Genomic DNA, 22,012 nt, shown 5'->3' on the forward strand with positions numbered 1-22,012 from the left:
ATCTGGGCATCTCCATTCCTTACTGGGGGGGCACTGGGAGGGACCTGGTCGTCTCCAGTCCTTACTAGGGGGCACTGGAAGGGTGCGGGGGGGCTCTGAGCAATACTGGTGGGCACTGGGATGGAACTGGGCATCTCCGGTCCTTACCGGGGAGGCACTGGGAGGGTACTGGGCGTCTCCAGTCCTTACTGGGGGGCACTGGGAGGGCTCTGAGCAATACTGGGGGGCACTGGGAGGGAACTGGGTGTGTCTGGTCCTTACCGGGGGCGACACTGGGAGTGTACTGGGAAGGGGGGGGGGGGCTCCGCTCTCCGCTTCCCCCCCCCCCGGCCCCGCCCGTACCCCGCCCCCCGCCCCCCTCCCACCCACCCCCACCCCCCCCCCGCCGCCGCCGCCGCCGCCCTTTGTCCGCCGCCGCCGCCGCGGGCCCCGCCATGGCGCCGCGGTGATGCGCGGCGGGGCCGGGGGGGGGGAAGCGGGGGCCGGGGGCAACCGGGAGCCTGATGCCGGGGCCGCCGCCATGGGGCAGGTCCTGGGCTTCGCCCACTGCAGTACGGAGCGGTACCGGGAGCGGGGGGGGGCGGGGGGGGGGAACCGGGAGGGGATGGGGTGGGGGGACCGGGAGGGGATGGAGGGGATGGGGGGGTACTGGGGATGGAAACGGGAGGGGATGGGGGGGGTACCGGGGATGGGGGGGGTACCGGGGATGAGGGGGGTACCGGGGATGGAAACGGGAGGGGATGGGGGGGGTACCGGGGATGGGGGGGGTACCGGGAGGGGATGGGGAGCTACCGGGGATGGAAACGGGAGGGGATGGGGGGGGTATCGGGGATGAGGGGGGTACCGGGAGGGGATGGGGGGGGTACCGGGGATAGGGGACACCGGGAGGGACCGGGGATGGGGAACCGGGAGGGGATGGAGGGGATTGGGGGGGTACCGGGAGGGGATGGGGGACACCGGGAGGGGATGGGGGGGACACCGGGAGGGGATGGGGGGGTGGGGGGGGCACCGGGAGGGACCGGGGATGGGGAACCGGGAGGGGATGGAGGGGATTGGGGGGGTACCGGGAGGGGATGGGGGACACTGGGAGGGACCGGGGATGGAAACGGGAGGGGATGGAGGGGATGGGGGGGCACCGGGGATGAGGGGGGTACCGGGAGGGGATGGGGGGGGGTACCGGGAGGGGATGCGGGGTGGGGGGGTACCGGGGATGGAAACGGGAGGGGATGAGGGGGGTACCAGGGATGGGGATGGGGAACCGGGGATGGGGAACCGGGAGGGACTGGGAGGGACCGGGTGGGGATGGGGAACCGGGAGGGGGGGCACTGGGAGGGGATGGAGAGGGTGGGGGACACCGGGGATGGGGAACCGGGGGGGGGGGGGACACCGGGGATGGGGACACCGGGAGAGGATTTAGGGGATGGGGGGGGTACCGGGAGGGGCTGCAGGGGATGGGGGCACCGGAGGGCAGGGTGGGGTACGGGGAGTGTGCGGGGGGGGGCACCCGTGATGAAGCCACGGGGACAAGGTGGGCATAGGGGTGGGGGGGGGGCAGGTTTGGGGGGCACCTGCCACTGAGGGGGGGCAATACGGATGCTTGGGGGGGGGGCAAGCCTTGTAGGGTGACCCCATGCCCCCCCCCCATCCCCCTCTTTTTCCCCCCCCCCCCCCCCCCAGAAGAGGCTCCATCCACGGCCTCCACCACGCCGGACTCCACGGAGGGTGAGTGGGGCCGAGCCCCCCCCCCCCAGCCCAAATTAGGGTGACTGTGGGGGGGGGGGAGCAACCCCCTGACCCCCCCCCCCGTCCCTATTTCCCCCCCCCCCCCCTTCAAGGCAGCCCCGAGGAGCCGGATTTCCCCGAGCTGCAGGCGGCACCGGAGCCCCCCGAGGAGGAAGAGGAGGATGAAGATGCGGAGGTGGCGGCGGGGGGGGGCCGGGGCCCCCCCCGGGAACTCACTTTCTCCTACATCGCCTTCTCCGGGGGGGGGCCTCAAGGCGAGACGGCTCCCCGAGGTCGTCGGGACCCCCGCCGGGGTCGCCCCCCCCGCCTGAACCCCCCCCACCCCGGGGGCCGGACCCCCGCGCTTCTGCTCGTGCCCCCCCCCCCCACGAAGTGCCCGGGGGGGCCAGGGGGGGGCCCTTCGGTGCTGGCAGACCCCGTGCCCAGGGAGCCCCCACCGAGCCTGGGTATGGGGGGAAATGGGGGGGGGGGTAAAATGATGGGGGGGGGGCAAAATAATAGGGGGGGGGTGATGGAAGGGGATGGGGGGGGGAAAGGAGGGTGTTGGGGGGGGGGGGCAGGTGATGGGGGAGTGACCTGGGGGGGCTTAGGGTGCTGGGGGGGGGGGCAGAGGGGGCTGGTTACTGGGGGTGTCTTGGGAGGGGGGGGGGGCTCAGGGCACTGCTTGTGCCCCCCCCCACAGCTTCTCCCCCCCCCCCCTTCTCACAGCAGCGCCCGTGGGGCCCCCCCCGCCGCCCGCTCTGCCCCCCCCGCCTGCAGGGGGAGCCCCTGGAGCCCCCCCGCTGGAGCCCCCCCCGGCCCCCCCCCAAATCCTCGAGGGGCCCCCGCCCCCCCCCGACCAATCGCCGAGCCCCACAGGAGCTGACGTCCTGGGTGAGCAGCCAATCAGGGCCCCGGGATGCATTTTTTGGGAGGGGGGGGGGGGGACCTTGGGGGGGGGGGGGGGGCAGGAATCCGGTTGCAGGGTGGGGCGCGATTGGTGGCTAAAAATAGGGGGGGGGGAGGCCCCCCCCCCTGCACACAGCACCCGAGGCGCCATGGAGGGGCAAGGTGGGTGGGGGGCCCCCCCCCAAGCCTTTTGGGACCCCCCCAGGCCCTTTGGGACCCCCCCCCAGCCTTTTGGGACCCCCCCCGGCTTTTTGGGACCCCCCCCAAAGCTTTGTTGCCCCCCCCCCGTGCTGGGGGCTGGGGACTGGGAGCACTGGGATGTACTGGGTGGAGACTGGGGGCGCCGGGAGAGGTCGTGGGGGGGGGCTGGGGACGTTGAGGGGGGCACTGGGAGGAACTGGGGATGTGGGGAGGGGGCTGGGTGGGGGTACTGGGGGGTACTGGGAAGTACTGGGAGGTTTTGGAGGGGATACTGGGAGCATGGGGGGGGTCTTAAAGGAGTCTGGGAAGGGGGAGAACATGGGGGGCACTGGGAGGGGTCTGCGGGGGGCACTGGGAGGACGCTGGGGGCACTGGGGTGATCTGGAGGGGATACTGGGTGGACACTGGGAGCACTGGGGTGACACTGGGACTATCAGAGGGGCACTGGAGTGATCTGAAGGGGATACTGGGGGGCACTGGGAGCCTTGAGGGGAATACTGGGAGCACTGGACAGGGCATTGGGACCTCTAGATGGGCACTGGGGTGACCTGAAGGGAATAGTGGGGAGTGCTGGGAGCACTGGTGGACACTGCGACCATTAGAGGGGCACTGGGGTGGCCTGGAGGGGCTTCTGGGGAGACTCTAGGGCTACTGGGAGCACTGGGGTGACCGGGGGGGGCTACTGGGGAGACTCTAGGGACTCTGGGGCGCCCCAGAGGGGCTACTGGGAGCACTGGGGTGACACTGGGACTATCAGAGGGGGCACTGGGGTGACCTGGAGGGGCTACTGGGGAGACTCTGGGGACTCTGGGGTGACCCAGAGGGGCTACTGGGAGCACTGGGGTGACCTGGAGGGGCTACTGGGAGCACTGGGGTGTCCTGGGGTGGCTACTGGGGAGACTCTAGGGACACTGGGGTGACCCAGAGGGGCTACTGGGAGCACTGGGGCGACCTGGAGGGGCTACTGGGGAGACTCTGGGGCCTCTGGGTCGCCCCAGAGGGGCTACTGGGAGCACTGGGGGACCCGCTGGGAGGCCCTGGCACCCACACCAGTATCCCCGCAGTGTGGGAGCTGCTGTACTGGCGCGCCCCGGGGCGCTCGGCGCTGGCGCTGGCGGGGACGCTGGGCACCCTTGGGTGCTTGGCGCGCTTCAGCGCCGTCAGCGTGGGCGCCTACGGGGCGCTGGCGGTGCTGGGGGTCACCCTCCCCCTGCGCCTGCACCAGGCGGCCCTAAGGGCGCTGCGCCGCGCCCCCCCCGAGCACCCCCGGTGAGTGGCACCCCCCGAAATCCCACCCCAAATCCTCCGGGGTGTCCCCGGCCCTATGGGGTTGGGGGGGGGTTTGGGAATCGGTGGCCCCGTGGGTTGGGGTGGCCCCTGGGGTCGGTGGCCCCGTGGGTTGGGGTGGCCTCGTGGTTTGGGGTGGCCCTTGGGATTGCCATCCTTGTGTTTTGGGGTGTCCCCGTGGGTTGGGGTGGCCCCCGGGATTGGTGTCCGTGTGGTTTGGGGTGGCCCCGTGGTTTGGGGTGGCCCCTGGGATCCCCGTCCCTGTGTTTTGGGGTGTCCCCGTGGGTTGGGGTGGCCCTTGGGATCCCTGTCCCTATGGCATTGGGGTGGCCCCTGGGATCCCCATCCCCATGGTTTGGGGTGACCCCTGGGATCCCCGTCCCTATGGCATTGGGGTGTCCCCTGGGGTCCCCATTCCTGTGGTATTGGGGTGGCCCTTGGGATCCCCATCCCCATGACATTTGGGGTGTCCCCTCTTGTCCCCATCCCCATGACATGGGATGTCCCCTCCTGTCCCCACCCCTGTGACATTGGGGTGTCCCCTGGGGTCCCCATCCCCATGAGTCCCCATCCCCATGACATTTGGGTACCCCCTGGGATCCCCAACCCCATGACACGGGGTGTCCCCTCCTGTCCCCATCCCTATGGCATTGGGGTGTCCCCATCACATTGGGTGTCCCCTCCTGTCCCCATCCCTGTGACATTGGGGTGTCCCCTGGGGTCCCCATTCCTGTGGTATTGGGGTGTCCCCTCCTGTCCCCATCCCTGTGGTATTGGGGTGTCCCCTGGGGTCCCCATCCCCATGAGTCCCCATCCCCATGACATTTGGGTACCCCCTGGCATCCCCATCCCCATGGCATTGGGGTGTCCCCATCCCCATCACATTGGGGTGTCCCCTCCTGTCCCCATCCCTGTGACATTGGGGTGTCCCCTGGGGTCCCCATCCCCATGACATGGGATGTCCCCTCCTGTCCCCATCCCCATGACATTTGGGTACCCCCTGGCATCCCCAACCCCATACCGCACAACATCCCCTTGCACGACCCCCCCACACCCCGGGGTGGCCCTGCCCGTCCCTATGTCCCTACTCCCACCCCCCGGGTGACCCCATGGGTGGCCGTCCTTGTCCCCAGGGGGCAGGGTCTCCCTCCTGTCCCCATCCCCATGACATTGGGGTACCCCCTGGCATCCCCAACCCCATAACGCACAACGTCCCCTCCCATCCCCATCCCTGACCCCCTGCTTCCCCCCCACACCCTGTGGTGGCCCTGCCCGTCCCTATGTCCCTACTCCCACCCCCCGGGTGACCCCATGGGTGGCCGTCCTTGTCCCCAGGGGCTATGGGGCCGCTGTGGGGCTGAGCCCCGAGCAGCAGCAGCGCTGGGCCCGGCGCCTGGGCCGCCACCTGGCCGCCGCCACCCGCACCCTCACCCGCCTCTTCCTCGTCCACAGCATCCCCGAGTCCCTCAAGGTGACAGGGGGGGGACACGGGGGGGGGCAGCGGGGTCACGGGGGGGTCAGTGGGGTCACGGGGGGTAGGGGGGGCACGGGGGGCAGCGGGGTTGTAGGGGAAGGTTGGGGTTGTAGGGGACATTGGGGTTGTAGGGGAATATTAGGGTCACGGGGGGACATTGGGGTCATGGGGGGCACGGGGGGGGACACGGGGGGGCATGGGGGGGACAGCGGGGTCACGGGGGGTAGGGGGGGCACGGGGGGCAGTGGGGTCACGGGGGGCAGCGGGGTTGTAGGGGAAGGTTCGGGTTATGGGGAAGATTGGGGTTGTAGGGGAAGATTGGGGTCATGGGGGGCAGTGGGGGGGCACGGGGAGGGTTAAGGGGGGTCATAGGGGGTAGGAGGGTCATGGGGGGCAGCGGGGTTGTAGGGGAAGATTGGGGTTGTAGGGGAATATTAGGGTCATGGGGGGACATTGGGGTTGTAGGGGAATATTGGGGTCATGGGGGGCACGGGGAGGCACGGGGGGGACAGCGGGGTCACGGGGGGTAGGGGGGCACGGGGGGCAGCGGGGTTGTAGGGGAAGATTGGGGTTGTGGGGGCAATACTGGGGTTGTAGGGGACATTGGGGTTGTAGGGGAATATTAGGGTCACGGGGGGACATTGGGGTTAGGGGGGGGACATTGGGGTTTAGGGGAAGATTGGGGTTGTAGGGGACATTGGGGTCACAGGGGACAGGAGGGATATGGGGGGACATTGGGGTTATAGGGGAATATTGGGGTTATGGGGGAATATTGGGGCTATAGGGGATGTTGGGGTCACGGGGGGCAGTGGGGTTGGGGTCGGGGTTGGGGTCGGGGTTGGGGACGGGGTTGGGGACAGGGCGGTGACAGCGCGCTCCGGGCGCAGTTCGCCTTCCTCTTCTACCTGCTCACCTACGTGGGGGCCGTCTTCAACGGGGTGACGCTGCTCGGAGTGGGTACGGCACGGGGGGGACACGGGGACATGGGGACATGGGGACATGGGGTGGGGACATGGGGACGGGATATGGGGTGGGGACATGGGGATGGGATATGGGATGGGGACATGGGGATGGGGACATGGGGATGGGGACACATGAATGGGGATGGGGACATGGGGACAGGGGTGGGGACATGGGGACACAGGGGGGACATGGGGGGGACATGGGGACACGGGGACAGGATATGGGATGGGGACATGGGGTGGGGACGTGGGGATGGGGACACATGAATGGGGATGGGGACATGGGGACAGGGATGGGGACACGGGGATGGGATATGGGATGGTGATGGGGACATGGGATGGGGACATGGGGACGTGGAGTGGGGACATGGGGACACAGGGATGGGGATGGGGACACGGGATATGGGATGGGGACACAGGGACATGGGGACGTGGACAGGAATGGGGCAAAGGGATGGGGACACGGGGTGGGGACATGGGGACACAGGGATGGGATATGGGATGGGGACATGGGGTGGGGACATGGGGATGGGGACGTGGGGACACGGGGATGGGGACACAGGGACAGCAGTTTGGGAGCACGGGGGGGGCACATTATGGGGACGGGGGGGATGGGGGACACATGGGGACATGGGGGCGACACAAGGGGACACGGGGGGGACACATGGGGACAAGGGGGGGTCCCTGATGTGGCCGCTCCCCCCCCCAGGTGTCATCTGCGCGTTCACCTTCCCCGTGCTCTACCGGCACCACCAGGTACGGGGGGGGGACACGGGGGGGGGGGCACAGGGCTGGGGACACCTTGGGGGGGGGGACACGAGGGGGGGACACGGGTTTGGGGACATTGGGGACACTGGGGACAAGGGGTGCGGAGAGCACTGGGGACACACACGGGGGGTGGAGAGCATCGGGGATCCCTCTGCCCCCCCCCCACGTCCCCAATTGCCCCCCCCCAGTCCCCAACTGCCCCCAAGGCGTCCCCAGTTGCCCCCCACCCTAAAAAAAAAATTGTCCCCAACTGTCCCCAAGGCCCAAATCGAGCGGTACGGCAGCCTGCTGAGGAACCACCTGAGTCACCTCCGCGCCAGGTGAGGGACCCCCCCCAAAAAAAATTTTTGGGGTGCCCCCCCCTCAAATTTTGGGGTGCCCCCTACCCAAATTGTGGGGTGCCCACCCCCAAAAAAAAATTGGGGTGCCCCATTCCCAAATTCTGGGGTGCTCCCCAATTTTTGGGGTGCCCCCTCTAAAAATTTTGGGGTGCCCCCTCCCCAATTTTTGGGGTGCCCCCCCAAAAAATTGGGGTGCCTTCCCAAAAATGGGGTGCCCCCTCCCCAAATTTTGGAGTTCCCCACCAAATTTTGGGGTGCCCCCTCCCCAGACTTTGGGGTGCCCCCTCCCCATTTTTTGGGGTACCCCCTACCCAATTTTTGGGGTGCCCCCCCCAAAAAAAATTGGGTTGCCCCCCAATTTTTGGGGTACCCCCTCCCCAAACTTTGGGGTGCCTCCCCCCAATTTTGGGGGTTCCCCCTCCCCAAATTTTGGGGTTCCCACCAATTTTTGGGGTGCCCCCTCCCCAATTTTTGGGGTGCCCCCCCCCAATTTTTGGGGTGCCCCCCCCCACGGCCACCCTCTGTCCCCAGGATCCAGGCCAAGCTCCCAAGTGCCAAAGCGAAGCCGCAGTGACCCCCCCCCTCCCCGGGGGTGTCACCCTGCTGGGGGGGGGGGGACACGACCGGGGGCTCCCCCCCCACCCCCCAACCCCCCTCCGTGGGGGGGTTCGCTCGGGGGGGGGGGCGGGGGCCCCCCCTGCGCGGGGTTTACACTTTAATAAAAACTCTTGTGACAAAGCGGCTCGTTTGGGGGGGGGGAATATGGGGGGGGGGACACCTTGGGGACATGGGGGGGGGCAGTGGGGACACGGGGGGGGCATTGGGGACATGGGGGGGGCACAAAATGAGGGACATAGGGGAGGGGATGGACATGGGGGGGGCAGCGGGGACATGGGGAGGGGCTTGGGGACATGGGGGGGGGATGTGGGGGGTCTTTGGGGACATGGGGGGGGACCTTAGGGACATGGGGGGGGCAGTGGGGACATTGGGGGGGGGCTTGGGGACACGGGGGGGGTCTTGGGGACACGGGGGGGGACACAAAATGGGGGACATGGGGGAGGAAATGGACATGGGGGGGTCTTGGGGACATGGGGGAGACCTTAGGGACATGGGGGGCGTCTTGGGGACACAGGGGGGGGCCTTGGGGACACGGGGGGGGCACAAGGGCACCACGAGGGGACATGGGGGGGGCAAAATGGGGGACACGGGGGGGGTGAGCGGCCGGGGGGGACACGCGGGGACGTGTCCGTGGGGTCCCCAAATCCCCCGTGCCCCCCCTCCCACGCGTGTCCCCCCCCCCCGCCCCCGTGTGTCCCCCCCCCACGTGTCCCTAGCCCCGCAGAGCGCGGGAAAACCGCGGCGCAGGCCCCGCCCCCAAAGTCGCCAAGCCCCGCCCCCTTCTCCCCGCCCCGCCCCGCCCCTCTCTCCGTTGCCAGGGCCACGGCGGTTGCCGCGCGACGTAAACAAAGGACGCCGGACGTGGTGACGTCAGGGGCATGGAACGCCGTCGCCATGGCGACACGCGCTGTGTTTACTCCGGCGGCGGCGGCAGCACGTGGGGCCCGGCCGGGGCACCGGCACCGGGACAGCCCGGGGGGGACCGGGCCTACGGGCACCGGGACAGCCTGGGGGGGCCGGGCACACCGGGACAGGGCCCACCGGGACAGCCCGGGACAGCCCGGGGGGGCTGGGCCCACCGGGACCGGGACAACTGGGACAGGGCCCACCGGGACTGGGACAACTGGGACTGGGATACCGGGACCAGGACAGCCCGGGGGAACCGGGACAACCAGGACCGGGATACTGGGACCGGGACAGCCCGGGGAAACCGGGACAACCGGGACTGGGATACCAGGACCGGGACAACCGGGACCGGGATACTGGGACCGGGATACTGGGACAGCCTGGGGGAACCGGGCCAACCGGGACCGGGACAACCAGGACAGGGCCCAACGGGACAGGGACAACCAGGACCGGGATAGCGGCACCGGGACAGCCTGGGGGAACCAGGACAACCGGGACCGGGATAACCAGGACCGGGATAGTGGCACCGGGACCAGGACAGCCTGGGAGAACCGGGCCTGCAGCCCCGGGACTGGGACAGCCCGGGGGAACTGGGCCTACTGGGACCGGGATGGCTCCACGGGGACCGGGCCTGTGGGCACCGGGACAGCCCGGGGAAACTGGGACAGCCCGGGGGGACCGGGACAGCAGGCACTGGGACCAGGAAAGTCCGGAACAATCGGACCTGCAGGCACCGGGACCGGGACAGCCCGGGACAACCGGGACAGCCCGGGACAAGCAGCCCTGCCGGCACCGGGATCGGGTGCACCGGGGGCTAGGAGGGCTGGGGACAAGGTGACCAGAGCCACTAGGACCGTGCAGAGGGGGCCACCGGCTCTGCAGGCACCAGCACGGAGTCACCGGGGCCAGGACAGCCGGGGGCAACCGGGCCTGAAGGCACCGGGACAGGGAGCAGCCGGTACCGGGAGCACCGGGGAGCCCCAGCAGCGGGGACGGCCGGAGCCAGGAGCAGTGGGGCTGGGGGCACCCCGGGGGCAGGGAGTGAATGAATGAATGAATGAATGAATGAATGAATGAATGAATGAATGAATGGGAAGGCGTGGGAACGGCCCCGCGGGCCGGCCGGGCGCGGGATGGCCCCGCCGTGACTCAGCGCCGGGCGCGGGCTCCCACGGGTGACATCAGAGCCCCCAGCCGTGTCACCCGGGACCGAGCCACCGGTCGGGAGCCCTGGGGTGGCCCCCGAGCCCGGGATGGGCACGGCGGGGGCGGCAGCCGGTTAATCCCCGGGAGATCCTGTCCCGGGAGGGGGGGATGCACCCCGTGTCCCGGTCATCCTCCGGGATCTGCCTCCCCCTTCCCGGCTCCCCGGGATCATCCCCCAAGAGTCTGGCTCCCGACACCCCCATACTGGGAACCTCCGGTGCCCTCCGCCCCAAAAAAAAACCCCGGGGGCTTTGCAGCCCGGTCCCGGTTGCGCCCCGTCGGGAGCTCTCCCTATTGTCCCGGTACCGAGAGCACCCGGTGGTCTGCAGCCAGGTCCCGGTAACACCTCGGGGGGGGCAAATAGAGTTGCCGCGGTACCGGGACCAGCCCCCCCCCACCCCCCCGGTGAATCACCGCCGGGTCTCGGTATCACTTACAGGGGGTTCCCGGTGTCCCGGTCCCGGCACGTCCCGGTGCTCTGCAGCCCGGTCCCGGTAGCACCCCGATGGGAGGCGGGGGGGTCCGATCCCCCCGGTCCCAGGAGCACCCCGGAGCTCTGCAGCCCGCTCCCGGTAACGTCTCGGTAACGGGGGGGTGGGGAGGGGGAGGGGGTGTCCCCGGTAACGGGGGCGGGGAACGGGAACACCCCCCCCCGGGCCGGTGCTCTGGGCACGTGCGTGGCGGGGCTGGGGGGGGAATTCCCGGCTTGGGGGCGGGGCTACGGGAGGACGTCACGGGGGGGGGGGGGGGCGGAGCACCGGGGGTGGGGGGGTGTGGGGGGGGTCACCGGGTTTGCGGGGGGGGGGTCAGCAAGGGAGGGGGGCACGGGAAAGGGTCGGTGGGGGGGGGGGAGGGGATCGCCGGGAGGGGGTTACCGGGGGATGGGGAGGTGGTACCGGGGGGGGGGGGTGTTAATGGGGAGGGGGGCACCGGGGGGGTAAGGGTGGGTTACCGGGGGGTGCGGGGCCGTGGTCCCGGACGGTTCGGGCCGTTTCTAGAAGCGCGGCTCCCGTTTCTATTAATACGCGCATTGCCGCGGCGGCGGCGGCGGCGGCGGCGGCGAAGGGATTCCCTGTGACGTCATTGCTAGGATACCAAACAAACACTCCGAGAGAAGCCCATATATGGCTAATTGCGTCACAGGAACTCCGGCGGGGCGGGGCGAGGGATGCCCCCCGCTCCCCGCCCTCCTCCTCGGCGCCTCTTAACGGCGGCGGCAGCGGCGGGGCCGCAGAAGCGGCGGCGGCACCGGCACCGGCACCGGAGGGGCTCCGAGGGGGGCTCGGGGGGTCCGCGGCGGCGGCCGTGACGTCAGCAAGGGGGCGGGGCGCCGCCGTATAAAGCGGCCGCGCGGCGGAGAGCGGTTCATTCATAAAGAACGTGCGGAGGACACCGGGGAACCGAACCGCGAGCGGGGACTTAGCACCGCCGGACCGGCGCCTGGCACGGATGCACGGGGGCTCGTAGCAGCGGTACCGGGACTCGGAGCCGCCGGAGAGGAGCTTGGGGACGGGCTCCAACGGGATTGAGCGGCGGAGGAGCGGAGCGGAGCCCGGACCGGGACCGGCAGCGGCGAACCGGGACTTTGCAGCACCGGCACGGATGCAGCGGGGCTTGAGAACGGCAACCGGGACGGCGCCTCGCGGGGTTTAACGGCGGAGCGGGGCTCGTACCGGAGCCCGGAACGGCGGCGGCGGCGGCTCGCCCCGGCGGGGTGCTCGAGCTCCGGGGCGGCGAACCGGGACTTTGCACGGCGGCAGCGCGGACCTTACCGGCCCCTCGGCCCGGCGAGGCGGCTCCAGCAGCGGGACCCGGCGGCGATGCCGGTGGCTTGACCCTTCCCCCGGCCCGGGCGCAGCCTTGGCGTGGCGGCGCGGCCCCCGCGCCCCCGGGGCCATGTACCAGGGGTTCCCCGGTGACTACGACTCGGGCTCCCGGTGCAGCTCCTCGCCCTCGGCGGAGTCTCAGTACCTTTCCTCGGTGGACTCCTTCGGTAGCCCGGCGGCGGCGGCGGCCGCGCAGGTGAGAGCGAGAGCCCGGGGGGCGGCGGCGGCGGCGGCGGAGCCGGGGGGGGGGGGCGGGGTCGTGCGTAAACGCGTGACGCGCTGGAACCCTCCGTGATGACGCGGCGCGGGGAGAGCGCGCGCGCGCGCCGGGTTATTTTGGAACGCGGCGCCCCCCCCCCCACACCCCCTCCCGTTGCTAGGAGACGGGCGGATGGCCCCGCCCACCCCCCCTGGCCACGCCCACCCCCTCCTCCTCCTCCCCCCCCCCCCCCCTCCTTCCCAGCTGGGTGCTTTGGGGTTGTTTTTATTTGGGTGGGGGGGCGGGGTTCAGGGTTGGGGAGCGGCCCCCGGAATTTAATGTTTGGGGAGAGCCCTCAAAATGCGTAAGGTTTTGGGGAGCGTTGCACACCCCCCCCCCCAAAAAATAAATTTAACCCTTAGGAGGGCGCCCCCAAAATCATTAAGGATTTGGGGAGTATTGCACCCCCCCCCCCCCCCCCAAAAAAAAAATTAACCCTTGGGGTAATGCACCCAAAATATTTAAGGGGTGGGGGTGGGGGAGCATTGCACCCCCACCCCCCCCCCTCAAAATAAATTTAACCCTTGGGAGAGCGCCCCCAAAATATTTAAGGATTTGGGGAGTATTGCACCCCCCCCAAAAAAAAAAAAATTAACCCTTCAGGGAGTGTCCCCAAAATATTTAAGGCCTGGGGGTGGGGGAACATTGCACCCCCCCCAAAGTAAATTTAACCCTTGAGGGAGTTAAACACCCCCCCCCCAAAAAAAAAATAAAACCTACACTAAGCTTTGAGTGTAGGGGGAACCCCCCCAAAAAAATAAATAAGCCCCCCATTCCAAAAAATTAACCCTTAAGGGTGTTTGGGGTGTGTGTGCCCCCCCCCCCCCCCCAAAAAAAAAAATTACCCCTTGGTGGTTTTGGGGGGAGTGCTGCCCCCCCCCCATAGGAGTTTAACCCTTTGGGGGTGTTGAGGGAGTGCTGCAACCCCAAAATTTATTTGTCTCAATGCAATGTGTGTATGGGGGGGGGAACACAGTGCACAATTCACAATTTGCCCCCCCCCAATTTCCTTGTGCAACTGGGGTGCAGCAGGCACATGGTTGTTCCCCCCCCCCAGTGCAATTTGGGGGGGTGGGGGGGCAGTGCATTGCAAGGTCTCCGTGCATGGGTGCTGGAGGCTCCGTGCACAAGGGACTTGTGCACAACATCCCTTGCACCAATGTGCATGTTGCAAGGTGTCTGTGCGTGGTGCTGGGGCGCAAGATCTTGCATGTTGGTGCCAGAGCAGTGAGGTCTCCGTACACGGGTGCTGGAGGCTCTGTGCACAAGGGACTTGTGCACATTGGTGCAAGGGAGGTCAAGCACATTGCAAGGTCTCTGCATGGGTGCTAGGCTGCAAGGTCTTGCACTGTTGATGCCAGAGGAGTGAGGTTTCTGTGCGTGGGTGCTGGAGGCTCCGTGCACAAGGGACTTGTGCACGTTGGTGCAAGGGAGGTCGAGCACATTGCAAGGTGTCTTTGCATGGGTGCTGGGGCGCAAGGTCTTGCACATTGGTGCCAGCAGGATGAGAGCACAGTGCATTGGTGCTGGAGGCTCCATGCACAGGGGATTTGTGCACGACATCCCTTGCACCAATGTGCACATTGCAAGGTGTCTGTGCATGGTGCTGGGTCACAAGATCTTGCACGTTGGTGCCAGAGGAGCGAGGTCTCTGTGCACGGGTGCTGGAGGCTCTGTGCACAAGGGACTTGTACATTAGTGCAAGGGATGTTGTGCACACGTTGCAAGGTCTCACTGCACAGGTGCTGGGGTGCAAGGTCTTGCACGTTGGTGCCAGAGGAGCGAGGTCTCTGTGCATGGGTGCTGGAGGCTCCGTGCACAAGGGACTTGTGCACATTGGTGCAAGGGAGGTCGAGCACATTGCAAGGTGTCTTTGCATGGGTGCTAGGGCGCAATGTCTTGCACATTGGTGCCAGCAGGATGAGAGCTCAGTGCATGGGTGCTGGAGGCTCCGTGCACGAGGGACTTGTGCACAACATCCCTTGCACCAACATGCACATTTCAAGGGGTCTGTGTGTCTGTGCATGGGTGCTGGGGTGCAAGGTCTTGCACGTTGGTGCCAGCAGGGTGCACGAGGCACGCACTAGTGCCGGCGAGGTGGCACGCATCGCCACGAGCCTTGCTCCCACCTGCTGATGTCCTGCAGAAACAGGGGAAGGGGGTGGGCACCCATGGGTGCTCCGGGGGTGTTTCTGCAGCACCCTGACTGTTCTCTTCTCCGCAGGAGTGCAGCGGCCTGGGGGACATGCCCGGCTCCTTCGTGCCCACGGTGACGGCCATCACCACGAGCCAGGACCTGCAGTGGCTGGTGCAGCCCACCCTCATCTCCTCGGTGGCCCAGTCGCAGCCCCCGGGGGGGCCCATGGCTCATCCTCCCCCCCCCACCGCCCCCGTGGACCCTTATGACCTGCCGGGACCCAGCTACTCCGCACCGGGCATGGGGGGCTTCCCTTCAGCCCCCCCGGCGCGTCCCGCTCGCGCCCGGCCCCGGCGGAGCCGCGAGGAAACGGTGAGTCCCCAAAAAGGTCCCCAACCCTTGGGGGGGCTCAGGGGTGGTGGGATGGATGATGGGGGGGTGACACGGTGGTGGCACCTCGCTGATGGCCCTGTCCCCTCGCAGTTGACCCCGGAGGAGGAGGAGAAGCGCCGCGTGAGGAGGGAGAGGAACAAACTGGCGGCCGCCAAGTGCCGCAACCGGCGCCGGGAGCTGACGGACCGGCTGCAGGCGGTGAGTGGCACGAGAGGGACACGAGGGGACATCGGGGTCCCCCGAGGTTGGGGGTGTCCAAAAAGGGTGGGCATGGCCACCAGGGTGGGGTGGTGGCGGCGGCGGAGGTGTCCCCGACAGCTGGGGACATCGCAGGGGGACGTGATGGTGAAGGGTGAGGGACCTGGGGACAGAGCTGGTGGTGGCAGTGGGGACAGTGGTGTCCCCAATATCTGGGGACATCTCAGGGGGACTCAATGCTGGAGGGTGAGGGACCTGGGGATGTTATATGGGGACAGCGGTGTCCCTGACACCTGGGGACATCTCAGAGGGACTCGATGCTGAAGGGTGAGGGACCTCGGGATGTTATATGGGGACAGAGTTGATGGTGGCAGTGGAGACAGCGGTGTCCCCAATATCTGGGGACATCTCGGGGGACTTGATGCTGAAGGGTGAAGGGCCTGGGGACACGTTGCTGATGGTGGCAGTAGGGACAGAGGTGTCCCCAACAGCTGGGGACATCTCAGGGGACTCGATGCTGAAGGATGAGGGGCCTGGGGATGTTATATGGGGACAGCGGTGTCCCTGACAGCTGGGGACACAGAGCTACTGGTGGCAGTGGTGTTCCCAACAGCTGGGGACATCTCAGAGGGGCTTGATGGTGAAAGATGAGGGGTCTGGGGACGTTATGTGGGGACAGAGTTGATGGTGGCAGTGGAGACAGTGGTGTCCCCAACAGCTGGGGACATCTCAGGGGGACTTGATGGTGAAAGTTGTTGGGCCTGGGGACAGAGCTGATGGTGGCAGTAGGGACAGAGGTGTCCCCAATATCTGGGGACATCTCAGGGGACTCGATGCTGAGGGGTCTGGGGACACTATATGGGGACAGAGCCATGCCAAAATTTGTGGATGCTGAGGATGTCCCGTGGGGACAGTGATGTCCTCAGGATGCTGGGAGGGGACACCGATGTCCCCAAGGCACGCTGGAGAGGGTGACAGGGACTTGTAGGAGTGCAGGTGCTGGGGATGCTCGATGGTGACAACGGTGTCATGATGCTGGGGACATCACGGGGACATTTATGGGGCTGTGGGCACCAGATGGGGACAAGATGTCCTCAGGACATGGGGACAATGACGTCCCCGGTCCCTGTTGGAGGGACAGATGGACACCTACGGGTGCGTGTCCCAGGGAGCTGGGGATGTTGGTTGGGGACAGTGGTGTCCCCAAGGCTGGGGGACGCCACCAGGGGCCGATGATGTCCCTGGGAGCTGGGCACATCGAGGGGGGTGGCACTGTCCCCAGGGGTTGGGGACATCGGTCCTTCCAGGTGCAGGTGTCCTACAGGGACACAGGAGGGAGGTGGCACTGTCCCCAGGAGTAGGGGACAGATGGATGTCCAAGGATGTTGGAGGGGGGACAATGTGTCCCCAACAATTGGGGACATCAGAAAAGGGGACCTGGGAATGGCAGAGGGGACAGTGGTGATCCCAGGAGCTGGGGACACCTGGAGGAGGGGGACAGTGACCCCAAAAGGGGACATCAGAGGGGAGATGTGATACTTGAGATGCCCGGGGAGGGGGTGACAGTGTCCCCAAAAGCAGGAGACACCGACCCAGGGACATTGAAGGGGAGTGCTGCCACCCCCAGCAGCTGGGGACATCGATGGGGGAGGTGGCACGGGGACAGTGCCATCCCCAGGAGCAGGGGACAAAGATGTCCTCAAGAGCAGGGGACGCAGGAGGGTGGCACCCGGAGGTACTGGAGGGGGACAAGGCTGTCCCCAAGATGAGGGACAAGTGGGTGGCTGAGGGTGCTGGAGGAGGAGGTGGCCCCTGTCCCCATGAGAGGGGGGACATTAGAGGGGGACAGTGCTGTCCCCAGGACTTGGGGACACCAGGGAGAGATGGCAGAGGGACACTGGAGGAGGACAGCGCTGTCCCCAGGAGCAGGGGACACCAGGGAGAGCTGATGGGGACAAAGGAAGGGGACAACTCTGTCCCCAGGAGCTGGGGACACCGCTGTGAAAGGTGTGAAGGGGACATCAGGGAGGGGACGAGGCTGTCCCCAGGAGCTGGGGGACATCAGTGAGGGACATGAGGGGGACAGTGCTGTCCCCAGGAGTTGGGGACATCGGAGAAGGACACGAGGGGGACATCGGAGGGGGACAATGCTGTCCCCAGGAGCTGGGGACACCCCTGTGAAAGGTGTGAAGGGGACATCAGGGAGGGGACAGCATCGTCCCTAGAAGCGAGGGGACATCGGAGGGGGACAACAGTGTCCCCAGGAGTTGGGGACATCAGAGAAGGACATGAGGGGGACATCGCAGAGGGGACAGCGCTGTCCCCAGGATCGGGGGGGGACATTGGAGGGGGCCGCACACCCCAGGGGGGTGATGCTGGAGGTGCCACCTCCATCCCCAAAACAGCAGCGGGGAGAGCTCCGATGCCACCGCGGCGGTGCCACCGGCGTCCCTCGGCGTCCCTTGGTGTCCCTTGGTGTCCCTGCTTGTCCCTCACCCTCTCCCTTGTCCCCCCCCCCAGGAGACCGACCAGCTGGAGGAGGAGAAAGCCGAGCTGGAGTCGGAGATCGCCGAGCTGCAGAAGGAGAAGGAGCGCCTGGAGTTCGTCCTGGTGGCCCACGCGCCCGCCTGCAAGCTCCCCTTCGAGGACGCCGGACCCTTGGGTGCCGGCCCCGCCGAGGTGAGCACCCTGGGCAAAGAGGAGCCGCCGGGGCCCGTCGCCTTCCCGTTCCAGCCGGGTCCCCAGGGCCCCTTCCCCAGCTGCTGCTTCGCGCCGGGGGCCCCCCCCCCGGTGCCACCTAACCCCTCCTATACGTCTTCGTTTGTGTTCACCTACCCAGAGGGAGCCACCTGCGGAGCCTCGCATCAGCGGAGCAGCAGCAGCGACCAGTCCTCGGACTCCTTGAATTCTCCCTCGCTCCTCGCGTTGTGAACGGGGCCCCCCCCAAAAAAAAAAAATAAATAGAAAACCCCCACAAATGTAATCGGGCACCTCCCCTCCCCACGCGCACCCCAGGTGGTGTTTTTTTCATTTTTTTCTTCTTTTTTTCTTTTTTTTCTTTTTTTTTTAAATTTTTTCTTTTTTTTCTTTTGTTTTTCATTTTTTTCTTTTTCATTTTTTTCCTTTTTTTCCTTTTTCTTTTTTCTTTTTTTCCTTTTTTTCTTTCATTTTTTTTCCTTTTTTTCTTTTTTCTTTTTTCATTTTTTTTCATTTTTTCCTTTTTTCTTTCATTTTTTTCCTTTTTTCTTTCATTTTTTTTCTTTCTTTTTTCATTTTTCTTTCATTTTTTTCTTTTTTTCTTTTTTTCTTTTTTTCTTTTTTCCTTTTTTTCATTTTTTTCTTTTTTCCTTTTTCTCCTTTTTTTTTTTTTTAATTTTTGGTGGTTTTGGGGTTTAGCCCTTCTTTTATTTTTTTTCCCTTTTTGGATGTGGTTGAGCCCATTTTTTATTCTTTTTTGGGGTGGCGGTGCCCCCTCACCCTGACTTTTTTTGGGTCCTGCGGTGTCCCCACCGCCCGTGCCCCATCCCCTTCACATGGGGGTGGCTTCGCGCAGCACCTCCAGCGCTCTGGGGGTGCCCATGTCCCCACTGCCACCACCCCGGGGGGGTCCCTGTGGCACCTCTGCCACCTTGGAGATGTCCCCGCTGTCCCGTGGGGGCTTCACGCAGCGCCTCCAGCACTTTGGGGGTGTCCGTGCCCCGTCACCCCCCACCCTGGGGGGGTCCCTTGGGTGCCTCCATCACCTTCAAGGTGTCTCTGTCCCATCGCCACCGTCCCCTGGGGTGTCACCGAGCACCTCCGTTGACTTTTTTTTATTATTATTTTTTATTTTTATTATTTTTTGGAGGGGTCCGTGCCCCCTCGCCACCACCCCGGGAAGGTCCCGGTGGCATTTTTGTCACCTTCAAGGTGTGCGTGCCCGGTGGGGGGGTAGGGGGGGTGTCACTTTGCGCCTCCCTCGCTTTTTTGGGGACGTCCGTGCCCCGTCGCCACTGCCCTGGAAGGTCCCTCTGTCACCCTGGAGGTGACCCCATCCCTTAGGGGGGGTGGGGGGGGTTCATTCAGCATCTCCTTGGCCCCGAGATGCCCTCTCTGAGAACCCCGCGGCGTCTTTTTTGTCACCTTGGTGTCCCTTCTGTCACCCCGGCGGTGACCCTGCCGCGCCTCCACCACCCTTGGGTGCCCCCCTGGCACCTCTCAGGTGGCCGTGCCCCGTCCCCGCCACCCTAGGGGGCTCATGCGCCGTCTCCGTCCCCCCCCCCCCCCCGGAGCTCCCCCTGCCCCATCCCCGTTACCACGGGGGGGGGGGGGTCTCCTTGCGGCGTCCCCACCCTTGGGTGCCCACGGTTTTGGCTCCACCGCTGATGCTGGGGCTCCAGGTGGCACCTCCAGCGCCCAGCTGGCACCGGGGGGTGCTCCCACCCTGCTTGTCCCCCCCCCCATTCCGACCCCTGCCTCACTGTGAACGGCTCTGTCCCCCTCCCCACGGGGCCACCCCCCCCACCTTGGTGGCCCCGGTGTCCCCTGCCCTGCGCCGTCCCCTTCTCAGTGACCAAGCTTCGCCAGCGTTGACTCTGTTCTCTCAATATTATATATATATATATTTTTGTTGCGGGGGGGGTGGGTGGGGAAAAAAGGGGCTGCCTCCCTCCCCCCCCCTCTCCGGGAGATGTTTAATTTTTTATTATTATTATTATTATTGCCTGTGCTGTATTTTGTGACTCTGTTACGGGCTCGGTCCCCTCCGCGCCCCCCCCCCTCCCCAACCCTTTACCCCTCTGCGCCCCCCCCCCCTTCGTTGTCCGCGCTCGCCCCATCCGCAACGTGGCCAATAAAGCAGCTTCGGATCGGCCCTGATTCTTCCTTTTTTTTTTTCTTTTCTGGGGGGGTTTTGGGGTCTCTGAGTTGTGGGGTGGGAAGGGTGAGGGGTCACCTTAGACCCCCCCGACCCCCCAGGGGAGATCCTACAGGGGAACTGGGGTCCTGGGGCAAATGGGGAGGGGATGGGTGCAAGGAGGTGTAGGGCAGGGGGAGGTGGGACAAGGAATTTTTAGGGAGTCTGTGGGGCTAGGGATCAGTGGGGTTTAGATCCCATATTTTTATTATAAAAAAATGGGATTTTGGGATTTCTTATTAAAAAACCAAAGGGATTTTTATTTAAAAAAAAAAAAAAAATGGGGACACGGAGGCTATAGGACAGGGTTTATGGGGCTGGAGATGTGTGGGGTTTAGATCCCATATTTTTATATAAAACCAATGGGATCTGGGAACTTGGAGGCTATAGGATGGGGTTTATGGGGCTGGAGATCTGTGGGGTTTAGATCCCATATTTTTATTAAAAATCCAATGGGATCTGGGGACATGGAGGTTGTGGGATGGAGTCTGTAGGGCTAGGGGTTAGTGGGGTTTAGATCCCATATTTTTATTAAAAATTTTATTAAAAAAATGATGGGATCTGGGGACACGGAGGCTATAGGGTTCATGGGGCTGGAGATCTGTGGGGTTTAGATCCCATCTTTTTATATAAAAACAATGGGATCTGGGGGTGTAGAGGCTGTAGGTCGGGGGTTCATGGGGCTGGAGATCCATGGGACCATAAAAACAAGGGGACAGGGATAGTTGGAGACATAAGGGACACGGAATCTATAGGAAGGGGGGTTGATATCCTATATTTTTATATAAGAACAATGGGAATTAGGGACAGGGATCAGTGGGGACATAGGGACAAGGGGACCTGGGGACAGGGAGCTTCTGGGGACGTGGTGGCTTTAGGGCAGGGGGTTTCTGTCCCATGTTTTTATATAAGAACAATGGGAATTGGGGACAGGGATAAGGGGGACATAGGGACAACGGGACCTGGGGATAGGGAGTTTCTGGAGGCTATATGGCAAAGGGGACACAGGGATAAGGGGATGTGGAGGTTATAGGGCAGGGAGTCCATGGGGACAGGGAGACGAGGGAGTTTCTGAGACCATTAAGGACAGGGATTAATGGGACCAGTGGACAGAAAGGCTGTAGGGCGGGTGGTCCATGAGGACAGGGGTCGATAGGGACAATGGGATCTGGGGGACAGGGAGATACTGGAGATATGGGAACTATAGGGCATGGGGACAGGGTCAGTGGAGATATAGGGCCAATGGGACCAGAGGACAGGGATCCAGGGGGAGAGGGAGTTCCTGGGGGCAGGGGGACGGGGATTAATGGGGTTAATGGGGTTAATGGGGACACTGGGACCCGGGACAGGCTCCATGGGGCCGCTCTGCGCCTGCAGCCCCACGAGCGGCCGCCAGGGGGCGACGGTGCCAAGAGGCTGGGGGCGTCTGCCCAGTATGGGGGGGGCGAGTCCCAGTTTGGAGGGGGCCAATGCCCAGTTTAGGGGGGCTCTGCCCAGTTTGGAGGCGGCCAATGCCCAGTCTGGGGGGGTCCTGCCCAGTTTGGAGAAGGTCAATGCCCAGTCTGGGGGGGCTCTGCCCAGTTTGGAGGGGGCCAATGCCCAGTTTGGGGGGGTCCTGCCCATTTTAGAGGGAGTCAATGCCCAGTTTGGGGAGTTCTGCCCAGTCTGGGGGGCTCCTGACCAGTTTGGGAGGTCCCTGCCCAGTTTGGAGGGGGTCAATGCCCAGTTTGGGAGGCTCCTGCCCAGTTTCAGGGGTCCCTGCCCAGTTTAGAGGGGGTCAATTCCCAGTTTGAGAGGCTCCTGCCCAGTTTCAGGGGTCCCTGCCCAGTTTGGAGGGGTTCTGCCCAGTTTGGGGGGCACCAATGCCCAGTCTGGGGAGGGGTCCTGCCCAGTCCAGGGGCCTCTTGCCCA

At 65.4% G+C, this 22,012-nt stretch overlaps 2 protein-coding genes across 4 annotated transcripts; both read left to right on the plus strand.

The window, feature by feature from the left end:
* Positions 1-413: 413 nt before the first annotated feature.
* On the plus strand, positions 414-8,393 carry RTN2 (reticulon 2). 2 transcript variants are annotated; one of them, XM_082781515.1, is made up of 10 exons: positions 414-551; positions 1,678-1,722; positions 1,836-2,189; positions 2,452-2,616; positions 3,897-4,101; positions 5,455-5,590; positions 6,481-6,550; positions 7,265-7,311; positions 7,585-7,643; positions 8,196-8,393. In XM_082781515.1, the coding sequence occupies exons 1-10, from the start codon at positions 449-451 to the stop codon at positions 8,236-8,238; spliced, it is 1,227 nt and encodes a 408-aa protein (XP_082637641.1). In that variant the 5' UTR covers positions 414-448; the 3' UTR covers positions 8,239-8,393. The 2 variants fall into 2 exon arrangements, with proteins under 2 accessions (XP_082637641.1, XP_082637642.1); XM_082781516.1 differs by lacking the exon at positions 6,481-6,550.
* A 3,169-nt stretch (positions 8,394-11,562) lies between these two features.
* On the plus strand, positions 11,563-18,361 carry FOSB (FosB proto-oncogene, AP-1 transcription factor subunit). Of its 2 annotated transcripts, XM_082781527.1 has the most exons (5): positions 11,569-12,416; positions 14,704-14,988; positions 15,100-15,207; positions 17,728-17,886; positions 18,047-18,361. In XM_082781527.1, exons 1-5 carry the CDS (start codon positions 12,291-12,293, stop codon positions 18,110-18,112), a joined length of 744 nt encoding a protein of 247 aa, XP_082637653.1. In that variant the 5' UTR covers positions 11,569-12,290; the 3' UTR covers positions 18,113-18,361. The 2 variants fall into 2 exon arrangements, with proteins under 2 accessions (XP_082637652.1, XP_082637653.1); XM_082781526.1 differs by having other exon boundaries at positions 11,563-12,416; positions 17,728-18,361.
* Positions 18,362-22,012: the final 3,651 nt, after the last annotated feature.

The sequence above is a fragment of the Aythya marila genome (assembly GCF_965140915.1).
Source record: "Aythya marila genome assembly, chromosome: 31".
NCBI classification, from domain to species: Eukaryota; Metazoa; Chordata; class Aves; order Anseriformes; family Anatidae; genus Aythya; species Aythya marila.

What these genes read in the sequence shown, in the direction of transcription:
- RTN2 (XM_082781515.1), top strand. Translation starts at nt 449, where the DNA reads ATGCGCGGCGGGGCCGGGGGGGGGGAAGCGGGGGCCGGGGGCAACCGG. An exon ending in GGTGACGCTGCTCGGAGTGG is followed by an intron (nt 6,551 to 7,264) that starts GTACGGCACGGG and finishes TCCCCCCCCCAG; the next exon opens with GTGTCATCTGCGCGTTCACC. An exon ending in CTGAGTCACCTCCGCGCCAG is followed by an intron (nt 7,644 to 8,195) that starts GTGAGGGACCCC and finishes CTCTGTCCCCAG; the next exon opens with GATCCAGGCCAAGCTCCCAA.
- FOSB (XM_082781526.1), top strand. Translation starts at nt 12,291, where the DNA reads ATGTACCAGGGGTTCCCCGGTGACTACGACTCGGGCTCCCGGTGCAGC. An exon ending in CGGCGGCGGCGGCCGCGCAG is followed by an intron (nt 12,417 to 14,703) that starts GTGAGAGCGAGA and finishes TCTTCTCCGCAG; the next exon opens with GAGTGCAGCGGCCTGGGGGA. An exon ending in TGACGGACCGGCTGCAGGCG is followed by an intron (nt 15,208 to 17,727) that starts GTGAGTGGCACG and finishes CCCCCCCCCCAG; the next exon opens with GAGACCGACCAGCTGGAGGA.